At 38.1% G+C, this 12,058-nt stretch overlaps 1 protein-coding gene across 1 annotated transcript; it reads left to right on the forward strand.

Annotated features, from left to right (window-relative positions):
- The first annotated feature begins 9,152 nt into the window (after positions 1–9,152).
- On the forward strand, positions 9,153–11,382 carry foxb1 (forkhead box B1). The gene has a single exon (XM_005798239.2). It carries the CDS (start codon positions 9,553–9,555, stop codon positions 10,492–10,494), a length of 942 nt encoding a protein of 313 aa, XP_005798296.1. The 5' UTR covers positions 9,153–9,552; the 3' UTR covers positions 10,495–11,382.
- The last annotated feature ends 676 nt before the right edge of the window (positions 11,383–12,058 follow it).

The following is a 12,058-nucleotide window of genomic DNA, read 5'->3' on the forward strand; positions in this document are numbered from 1 at the left end:
GAATTTGTTTGATAGAAATGTAATTGCATTCTTCTCTGTGCATGTAGTCTGCGCAGATTCCCTGTCTATAATTTCAATGCCTTGTCACAACTGAAGTGCTGGCTCCTGAACAGGTCAGAGTCAACAACATTATTTTCAAGTGCAGACCCGCAAGGGTTTACTAATCAACATCACAGTTCATCATCTCTATTACTGCTACCCGTCAAAAATAAATCTTCCCATATATTAGCTACAGTGCTGCTTGAAGAACACTTAATCAACCGTATTTCAGACACATAAATATATATTTTCCTCTACATATTAGACACGCTTTGCAAAGTCCTTGGCTGCCAGCGACGCACTGTGTGGCTGGCAGCCACACAGTGCCTTATTACCGTGGACTGATTCATCGAACCAGTCCACGGTAATAAGGCACAGTGTGTACTAAGCATCTTCCACAGTGACACAAGTTTTCAAATTCGATTTAAATTAATGTCTTTCTTTAGGTTACTATAGTGCCTATATTTGTTAGTTCTTGTTCAGGAGAAACTTTACGGTATTTTTTTTTCTTTGTTTTTATGTTTTCGATATAAAGTTGCTCCAATTTGACAAAGAAAATGAATTAGACTTAAAAATGTGTTGTTGTTATGCAGAACTCTCACAGATATTCCCATCACTTCAAAGGTTTTACAAAAAAAAAATATTAGATGAAATTTTCATTGCAGTTGCATTATCTCAGATATTTTTAAAACTAACTTTTAAATGAGTAAGTTTATTGAGGGGGGAGGGGGATACCACATCAAGAAAGAATGTGTCTTCCCTTGCTGAAATCCTTGTTTTAATAATTTTTACAACTCTCTTTTAGATAGAACATCCCTTAGTCTTCTTTTTAAACATTTCAAAGGAAAGAGCATGCAGAGTGGGGAACATATAGCCATCATTCTATATTTAATATCTAAGTTATCCAGAAAAAACACCCCTTAGAATTCCTCTTAGAACACCCCACAGGTCTTCTGTGGGACTCGTGTTTATGAATTAAAGTGGCTGTGGGAAAACATTAGTTGTGTGTTTGCTGAACTGTTTCTGTATTGATTTGCCAACATATCTGTGATTATTATTGTGCTATAATTGAACTAGTGAGGCTTTTTTGAAGCAATTCCTATAAGTTGCCAATTGGTTTATATTTACCATCTACTAGCTGTTTCTCACACTTCATAAGCTGTAATGAGTGACAAGTATTTTTTATCTATATAGCAATATCCACAAATAAATATCACAAACTGACAAAAGAGAATATAAAAATTAAGACATGGTTAAGGTGGCAAAAAACTGTTATTGATAGATAATTATAAACAAACACAAAGCAATATTTTTTTTAAAAAGCCATTAAGGAAAGTCTTGTTTGATTAAGAAAATCTACAGTGGATTTTTAAATTAGTTAAGACCCTTAAGATAACACAACATTGCAATTGACGCTCATTCCATGGTAACTTAACGACAGTATGATAACATCAATCCTGTGAAGTTTTACATCTGATCCAAGATTGTGCTCTTTCCTGCAGTTCTCCAAGAGTGACCTTTGGATATTATTTTACCTCCATCATTCTGCTTGCTGTGTGTGGCGGCAAAATAAAGTTGTTTCCTCCTTCAACCTAGTTTGTCACAGCTCCAGTTCATATTTGGCCTGAGAAAATACATGTGCAAGGTGAGGGTAACGTAACTATTTGTTTATTTATTTTTGTAACTATTTACTCACTCATAATGCTGGATACACTTTTGCCTTTATACAAAAAGGCATCTCCTGATTTTGAATAATCAAAATATAATTATCTCTAAGAGATAATTATATCTCTCAGATATAATTATTCTTTATATCTGAGAGAAGTAGTAAGTCAAGTATAACATACAATAAATATACTATTTATTTAATGTTCTACGATTTACTGCTGAGCTTGTTTCTGCTGGCCAGTCCAAATATTGAGCATTATCAGAGTGTTGGCACATGGTCAATAGTCTTTGTGTCCATACCTTATGAGGAGAGGAAAGATGGCTTTTAAAAAACCTTATGCAAATTAAAAAAAACACACACACACACACACACACACACACACACACACACACGCACACCCCCACACACAGCCAAAGTATGTCTTTATGTCTTAATGTGGTTAGCAAAACTTTCAAGAATTGCAGGTGGAAATTGATTGTTTCCTAACTTTTCTTACGAAAGTGTGCTGTGGTCTATTTTTCATCTCTTACCTTCCCTTTGGGGATCGTCCATGTGTTTACTGTTTACATGTGTTGTAAACTCACCTCTACTGTTGTTGTGCATTGTGCTGCTCTGGTCTTTAGTTCTGCCAGCCCTCCGTAGAGACCAGGCATTTCCCTGTTGTATGAGATAAAAGACAGAGCAAAATGCCCCTCATTTGGTCCCAGTTGGTTAAGTGTGTTCTGATCACTGCCAAGGTCTCAGTGAACATGAGCCACACAAAAGACCGTGCCTTGCATCCACCAGAGCCGGCAATATAAGGGGATTTGCATCATTTAGCTGTCTCGCTCACTAACCGAAATTCTGCGGTGGTGTTGCAGAGGACATGTGAATGTACAAGGAGCTGGTCCAAAGTTCAGAACTTTTATTTTATCTTTTGCTAAGCAGCTACAGAAATTAATTGGGGACACTCAACACATATGTTTTTATTTATATGCCATATTAATTTACATAAATAAAAATTATGTCTGAAGAATGAATTGTAACCCATTGAATGCAATCATTGCATTCCCACATTCAAAAGAGGTAAACATATTGAGAATATCTTAGATTTATTTGCCAGAAATCAAATGATTGACTCATAATCAGGAATTGTATTTATCAATAATCACATTTAAGGTCTATTTGAAAATTATTTAATTGAGTAAAATTAAATATGCAAAGAACAAAGGGAAATCAAATATATCTCTAAGTCTTATTTACTGTAGTGGTATGGGGTGGAATGCTTTCTGAACAATAAATTAAATGCAAGCTGATTAAAAGTCTACATAAGGACTAAGGCATGCTTGTCTATCTCAGAGGTTCAGAGAAATTGTTGGACGCTGTCTAATTTTGGAGTTTCAAGAAGAAAATGTAAAATGCACCAAATATAGTTATTGAACCAAATGCTGTCAATATGATCAGGCTTAGAACTGACTCTGCTTGGTGATTCTTCCTGTTAACTCTGTGGTTCTGTTTATCTTTGATTGGTTGTTTTTGACCGGGAGCGATGCATTTATTGCAGTTAGCTTCTTCATGATTTGTTAGTTTAAGTAATGAATAAAGATTATTTTAAAATCTATCATCTAAAACAGTTTGAGCCTGGGGATAGATTGTCTGCTTTCTTGTCTCCTTGTATATAAAATATGTACAAAAACATAGGTCACAAAAATATTTTTCTAGAAAGCTTAAGCTGAAACTTCAACATTTCTTAAACAGATTTTCAATGTAATTTTTTTTCTGATGTTATATTGTGGTAATAACAATAATATGCATGAAAACCCACTATTCATGTTTAGTTGAGTTAAAACTTGAAATAATGAGGGTGATTATGACAACGTATTCTCGTAATTGTGCTGTACTGGCAGATGGCAACAACACATTTCATTTCATGTCTTCATAAACATTTTAATGAGGTGTTTTCTTGACTTCATCAGAGTTTACCTTAAAGTTGCAGTATAAAAATATGTTCCATATTTATTAAAACTGTCACCATGTAGTGACAGTACGGTATGAGACAGATAATCTGCAAAAAAAATCAAGCTCCTCCACCTCCTCCTAACTGCAATTAGTGGTTAATATAGTCATGAATTATTTAAAATACGTTTCTGATGTTTTAAATTAGTAAAAATGAAAAAGAAGAAAAAAACAGTAGATCATTGTTAATTACTTTACTACTTCAAGGTCATACACACAATAATATTTTAGTCTATTTTAGTTATATAGGAGTCCAGCGATTACATTTTAAAAGGTCTTGGAAGAGAGCAGTTAAAGTAGGTGAGAGGTCAGATCTGGGATATTATGATCCCTGATATTCAAGGTCAAACCAGTTTCTCTGCAGTATAAGGAAAATTAAAAAAAATAATTATGAAAAGAAAGGTTAAAGGTTAAGCTTACAGCTTTGACCTCATAAGGATGTGATTTCATTTAAAGTGACCCCATATATTGATCCTCTTCCCACTGCTCTCATAATGTCTCACCTGTCAACTGGGAGGGTTAGGCAGCGCTTAATGACACGGTTCAAGGGAGTAAGTTCTCACCCACGACCCCTTTAAACTTGGTGTATCCTTATTAATATTACTTCATCCTGTGATCTCTGACTCATTATGCATTTGCACTGGTTTCTGTTCGTCAAAAAGCGTTCCACCTCATTTTTATCCTCTGTGAATTAAAAGTCTGTATGTGACTGACCTATGATAATTCGTGCTTCTTTTTCTTTTGCATTAAAGTCCTTTAATCTTTTTTCTTCATGATGAAAGTTCACTCCTCTGTTGAGTTTGCTGTTAATATATTATGATCAGTCTTTGCTTAATATTGCATTATTCTCTCATTTTCAACAATATATACAGGAAATGAGAATTAGCATAATTACTGCTCAAGTGAAACTAACTCATTATAAGATAATGACATTTTCTGTAATTCCCCTAAATATTGATATGTAATCCGTGTCACTCTGTCTTTTATCTATTCTCCTTTTGAATTTTATTTTTTTTCCCCGCCTTCATCTCTCCTGTTCTCGCTCCTTTATCCCTCCCTCTTTTTATATCTGTCAGCTGGCTAAGTATGGTGCGTAGTCTAATAGGATGGTGTGTTTCAACGGAGTCATCTGTCACCAAAAGCCAAGCGATGAAAGGAAGAGTGAGATTTGTATCTTGTCTGTGATGAATTATGCGAGGAGGGGTCAGAGGGGTCTCTGCTTTGGTTACAGTCGACAGCGCAAGCACGGACCTCAGGTAGTGCGCTCATCAGTCCTGCTGTTTCTCACCATATGGAGTCAATGAACTGACACACCCCTACACACGCCCCAGTATACCTACACACACTTCTATATAAGCAGCAGATAAATGGACAGATGTTTCATACTGTCTACTAATATCATGGACAGACAGACAGACAGACAGACAGACAGACAGACAGACAGACAGACAGACAGAGACAGACAGACAGACAGACAGACAGACAGACAGACAGACAGACAGACAGACAGACAGACAGACAGACAGACAGACAGACAGACAGACAGACAGACAGACAGATAGATAGATAGATAGATAGATAGATAGATAGATAGATAGATAGATAGATAGATAGATAGATAGATAGATAGATAGATAGATAGATAGATAGATAGATAGATAGATAGATAGATAGATAGATAGATAGATAGATAGATAGATAGATAGATAGATAGATAGATAGAAGGTTAAAGGGTGAGAAACTAATGCTGTCAATGCTGCTTTGAAACAAATAATTAAACATTTAAGCAGTACTTAGACAAATATAAATATAAAATTTAAAAAATAATAAAATAAGAAAGCCTTTTCTGGTTATTTTCTCTTTTTATTTCCTATGTCTTTCAGTGACTAATTGGGTGAAACTATTCCCAGACAAATTGAATTACTTGTCCGTCCAATTGAGATATCTGTTACAGATGATGTGCCGTATAATGAATGCCTAATTTATGTAATTAGACCATTAAGCATAATCCGAGCATATGTTGGGAATGCCCCGAGGTGTTCTTCCAGGTAGGAGACCCTCCTTCGGATTTGATCCAGAAACAGCTGATGGAAGCGACTGCCAAAATGAAACCTTCTCTTTGGTCAATAAAACAAAAACAAAAAAAATACAATTAAAATAATATATTAACGTTTATGCACGCAAAAATCAGCTCTAATTTTGGTGAAATTTTAGATGGCCTTTAACTTTCTTATCATACAGGCTAAATTTGCTTTTGGAGGAGCTCTTGAGAGAAGGCTCTGGTTGCTAATTAATTGTCATTCTGCTGAATATTCATACCTTATGATCGGTGCGTCCTTAATTGCGCCGTAAAACATCTCTGGGGGGCTGAAGCCACCCCGGACTTAATTAGAGACGGGCCTGTTGGTTGCGTTTGCAGCAGACAACAAGCTCCACCGCTGCACGCTTTCTCTTGTACAGTGAACTCGATTTCCACACAAAAGGCCATCAGATCTCAACCTCTGCTGCGACGAGAATAAGTGCGAGCAGTCCGACACACTTACAGAAGTTTTGCTGCAGATTTCCGTGGAGTCCAAGTGGTTGTATTTAAATGTGAGTCTCTTGCATTATCCGTCATTAATGTGTTTGCTTATCGCCTGGAGTCTGGCGCGGAGTTTGACATATGTAGAAACCAGGAGCACCTTCCCAAATGGAACACACACGCAGCCATATATATATATATATATATATATATATATATATATATATATATATATATATATATATATATATATATATTTTTTATATATATCTATCTATCTATATATATCTATCTATCTATCTATCTATCTATCTATCTATCTATCTATCTATCTATCTATCTATCTATCTATCTATCTATCTATCTATCTATATATATATATATATATATATATATATATATATATATATATATATATATATATATATATATATAGATAGATAGATATAGATATATAGATATAGATATAGATATTTCAATAACTATTATTCTATAAAATTGTATCTATTGCTATTATTATTATTATTATTATTATTATTATTATTATTATTATTATTATTATAAATGGTAGCAGTATTTAACCAGATATCTAATTTACAAATAAAGCATGCCCTACAACCTTCTGTATCATTCTGAACTGAAATTTGTCCTCCAATCATTTCCATGAATAGCAGTTCCTCTCCTCCTCGCTCTCCTTGGGTCTGGGTGGCAGCATATCTCAACTCGATTCAGTGTGACAATATTGTTTGGCTATCATTCGCTGCTTTAGGATGAATGGCATCGATCCTCTTTTAACAACATTTGTTTCCTATTGTGCTCTGCGGCGCAGCAGAGGAGGGCAGACGTGTGAAAGTGGCTGTTTGATTCTCTTTTTCATCCCCATGACCTCAGCTTTTGTGTCTCGTCACCCTGGGAATGTCACGCCTCACTACTCTACTTTAAGATGTTTCAGAAAGTGCCCTTTGTTTTCCTTCTTCTTCTTTTTTTTTAAAGCTCACACAAAATTGTTCTTGTGCACCCCCCGGCCACCCCCACCTTCTCCTGCTATAAAGGATACTTCAGACCGAGGCACGGTTCACAAGTGCAATGCAATTTGGCTTATCCCAACCTTTGTTCGGGTTTCTACAAATGACCAAACATAGTGCAGACTTGATCTACTGCTGCTTGAACTCGGGAGTTTGGAAGCTGCTAGGAAGAAAACCTATTCAGATTCAGAGTCATGGTGGTATTTTCAGTGTGTGCATTGGGCAGGGACAAAAGGCCCGACAATATCCCATAACCCTGGAGCTCAAAAAGCCACTGAGTTTGAGAGTGAGAGGAGTCAAAAAAAAAAAATGCTCTTAAAGCCTGCATGGCTCGGTTGGTTAAAACAAGCGCCGCAGGTTAACTCGCAACGCGCAGACACAATTTCTGAATATATGAAATTGTAAACAAATAAAATTAAAACAGCGTGGAGTGCAGCTCTTCAATTTCCTTACTAATATCACGATCTAAAATGAGGATTTTTCCACAGAACATGTGCACATGCTGATTCATTTGACTGGGCCTTCATCGTATCCAGCAAATTCTCTGCAATTAATGAGAGTGAATAAACTGCCCGCCCTGCGCACTGCATGTCAGAAGACGTTTGGCAGTCGGCAGAGTGTGGTCATTATCCGCAGTGTTTGAGTTGGGGGCGACAAGGCCACTTCCTTCTGGATAAAACCTTTTCAGCGGAACATTAACGTGGAATGACAGGTGTTAAAAGCCAGTCTGCTGAAGTAAAAGAAAAAAGAAAAGCATACATGGTTTTGGATCAAACTCAACAAACAAATATAATTGCCCTAACTTCATTTGGGAAACATACATTATTGCAGTATTGTCCGTATTTTTTTTTTTTCAAATTTTTTTTAAAAGATGAATTGCTTTACATATTTGTCCTGACTGATGATTTCAGATCGTTAATCAGTCCGGAGGACGCTCCTCTGCAGGTTTCGAAGTAAAAGTAGAGAGCTCGGTGCTCCCCCGCAATGCGATTCTTGTCGTAATCCATCAGACTGGTGATGGGGTGCGCTGTGGGTTTATAGAGGCGGAGAAATTAGCATAAATTATGAGTAAATCTGGATGTGCGTGTGTGTGGTCCCCCGGCATTGCGAACCCTTCAAGCGTAAAAAGGTGGCCCTGCACGGCCAAAAAAGCTTGAATAGAACTTGGTTGAAAATAGGCTGCCCCATTTCGGGGCTTCGCATTCATATAATTGACTTATGGATATTTTATACAGTTTTCGCCACACCATCCTCGAGGGTTTTATTTGCATTCCTGAAGTACTTTTTGAATCTTCTTTTACATAAGCACAATGGAGCTGATTGCCTCATGAAGTTTCAGTTTGAACAGCGCTGTTTTGCTTTGTGTCGATGTTTTCAAATTCTTCCTTCCCTCTGCTCTGGGTGAAATTAACTGAGAAAAACTAATAGTCAACAAACTTACTCGTGGCAAATTATTTATTTTACAGTGCCTGCAACACAGACATTTTTATGGCAACTGAATGCATTTTCTAAATTCTACATGCAATTTATTAAAAATACACACTTTATTACGCGTTTATTACAGCAAAATTGCAAAATGTAGTTTTCAATTCGAGTCTTAACATTCATCAACACACGAAAAAACATGGGTTAATAAGCAGAAATTATAACATACCAAATATGCCTAGTTTTAATTTAAATTAGGAGCGTTAAGTCCGCAGAAGAGCGCATACCTTCACACACTGAGTGCCATCCGGTAACCGAGCCTCTTTCGCCCTCTTTTTCTGTCTTCAAATGGAAATGATTTCCATTGGCCCAAGGTGTCCGTGTAAATAGGTGTAAATGAAACCAGATTATGCCTTCCTTCGCCGCCCCCCCCCCTCTCCCCTCCCATGGCAATTGTCATGTGATAGCAAAGAGGTGGCACATTAATGGAGCGCCTCTACAGGGGTTCTTTTCTGCTCATGTCACTACATAAAACTATCAGATGGTTAGAGGAAGGCCATGGAGGCGCACGACAGCTAGTCTCTTCGAAGGGAAACCCCCAAATAAAGTCCGTTTCGCAACCTTGACGGGACAGACTGATACGCTTTTTCCGGAAAAGATCCTCCGTAAATGCGCACCGTCCTTTTCCAGTGCGGAGGCGCTCAGAGACTGGCTTCTTTTCGCGCACCGCAACTCCAGCTTTGCCAAGACCGAAACTTTCCTCGGCCGTCGTTTGCGTGACAAGAATCGAGTTTTCATCGAGGAAGCGAGGGAAGCTAAACTTTCTATTTTAACATTTCCATTGTGCTAATTTATTTTGTTTTTACGAAACATCGAGGATGCCTCGTCCGGGGAGAAACACGTACAGCGACCAGAAGCCACCTTACTCCTACATCTCTCTTACCGCCATGGCAATCCAGAGCTGTCCGGAGAAGATGCTGCCCCTCAGTGAAATTTACAAGTTCATCATGGATAGGTTCCCTTATTACAGAGAAAACACGCAGCGGTGGCAGAACTCTCTCCGACACAATCTGTCATTTAACGACTGTTTCATCAAAATCCCCCGGCGCCCTGACCAGCCGGGTAAGGGAAGCTTTTGGGCTCTGCACCCCAACTGCGGGGACATGTTCGAGAATGGAAGTTTTCTGAGGCGCCGCAAGAGATTCAAGGTGCTGGGAGCGTCAGACCACCTGGGCCCCACCAAGCAGTCAGATGCTGCGCATTACCTCCAGCAGCAAGCCAAGTTGAGACTGAGCGCCCTGGCGGCCACAGGCACGCACCTTCCCCAGATGTCATCGTACAACCTCGGAGTATCCCAGTCATCCACCTTCAAGCACCCGTTCGCCATAGAGAACATCATCGCCCGGGAGTACAAGGTCCCCGGCAGCTTGGCGTTCTCCACCATGCAGTCCATGTCCGCCGGGTACCCGTTGCACAACCAACTCACGACGGCCTGGCCCCACATGTACAACAGCAGCGTGATCGACACGGCGGCCCCGATCTCCATGGCGAGTAGCGACTACAGCGCGTACGGGGTGCCCTTAAAGTCGCTGTGTCACGGGGGACAGTCCTTACCGGCCATCCCCGTGCCGATCAAGCCCACCCCGACCTCCATGACGGGCTTTTCCGCGCTTCCGCCCCACATCCCCGCGTTCCTATCAAACTCTCCACAGTCTCTGAGCCCGACCTCCCCACAGACAGCGACGAGCCAAAGCAGCCCGGCGACCCCGAGCGAGACTCTGACAAGCCCCTCCACGCTGCAGTCCGTGGCCGTGCACTGATCGCCCGAACTTTTTCAGGCCCCACTTCCCTTATTACCAAAACCCAAAGTTTATATTTTCTGCAGTCGGACACTATCAAGGCGAGTTGAGGTTGCATATCGACTTATTTGTGTATATGTGTTGAATGTGTCGCTTTAAATCGTGTCTAGTCTAGCACAGAACTGCACACGAACTATTGCTCTTGAACATATAAATTATTTGATAGTTCTATTTTTCAGTTTGTTGTGATATGTAAGTGTTGATGATGGGGGCCACAGCAGAGGTGAACAGGGGCCAGGGTGCTTTTGTTTTTGACAAGAACTCTGATTTGAACTTTTGCACCGTTTCCGTGGGACCACCATAATGTCAATAATATTGCAAAGAAAAAACTCCTTTTTGTTTGCTTTTAACGCTGCAATGATGGTTAAAGGTAATACCAAATAGGAGTAGTATTTAGATCTGTTCATACACCATCCCTTAAAAAAAGATAAGACAGAAAGGTAAAAATGAGTTACAAAATGTTTCCAAAAAACTGAAAGGTATAGATATTGTCGTCCTCAAAAATGCAAGATGTGAACATTTGTTGTAAAATGCACTTTTTTTTTAGTTTTACGTTTTAAATATCTATTTTACAGGAGGAAAAAAAATGTTCTGTGAAGCATTTAATTTAAAAGCCGTGGTGACCATGTTTATCAGATGCTGTAAAATTTGTAATTTTTTTAAGGTGAAGCATGCGTTCCTGAATTTGTACTGTTCCTGTTGGTGTTGTTATTGTTGTTGTTTTTTTGTTGTTTTTTTTTTTTGTCTTTTTGTTTCACTCAAATTCTAGTTATTTTCCCAGATTTAATTTTTTTTTAATTATTATTTTATTTTGCAAGCATGCGTGCTTTGGAAAAGTGTGCAAACAGTCTCCGATTAATTGGGGGGGGGGGGGGGGGGGGGGGGGAATGGCCATCAAATTATTTTCTCATTAAAAATGAAGTAAACAATCACAAATGTTTCTGAAGGTTTAATCCAAAAATGATAGAAATTATTATTATTATTGTTATTATTATACAATTCCAATTGTAATTTTATTAAATTATTATTATTATTATTAATAATAATAATAATAATAATAATAATAATAATAATAATAATAATAATAATAATAATAATAATAATGCTATTTATGGAAAGCAGGAAAGCCTTTAGTTCGGTGAAGCTTGTGCAGTCGATTAGGATGCAGGGAGCTGAAACGCTCTGCTCACGGCGCAGACAACCAGCCTCATTCATCAAGCCGAGCCAAACGCTGTTGGGTCTCACAATAAACATTTAAAAGACTTGCACGCAGCATGCAAATAAACATTTTTTTTCTTTTGTAACTAATATTACCGAAGACGGCTTAATATTTAAATGAATGAATCTCCCCTCTTTGAACTTTAAATTTTGCATCACTTTTTTTTTTTTTTCTTACTTCGGGTATTTAATTCAACAGGTTAACAGATATGAAGACAAAAATATCAGCAACACCTCAACTGATATTATTTCAGTTTTAAGAGATTTAAAATCGATTTCTATATTTACTGAAAAAAAGGGGAGGGGG

The sequence above is a fragment of the Xiphophorus maculatus genome, chromosome 2 (genome assembly GCF_002775205.1).
Source record: "Xiphophorus maculatus strain JP 163 A chromosome 2, X_maculatus-5.0-male, whole genome shotgun sequence".
NCBI lineage: Eukaryota > Metazoa > Chordata > Actinopteri > Cyprinodontiformes > Poeciliidae > Xiphophorus > Xiphophorus maculatus.

Excerpts from the sequence above, each read along its gene's own strand:
- foxb1 (XM_005798239.2), top strand. The coding sequence starts at position 9,553 with ATGCCTCGTCCGGGGAGAAACACGTACAGCGACCAGAAGCCACCTTAC.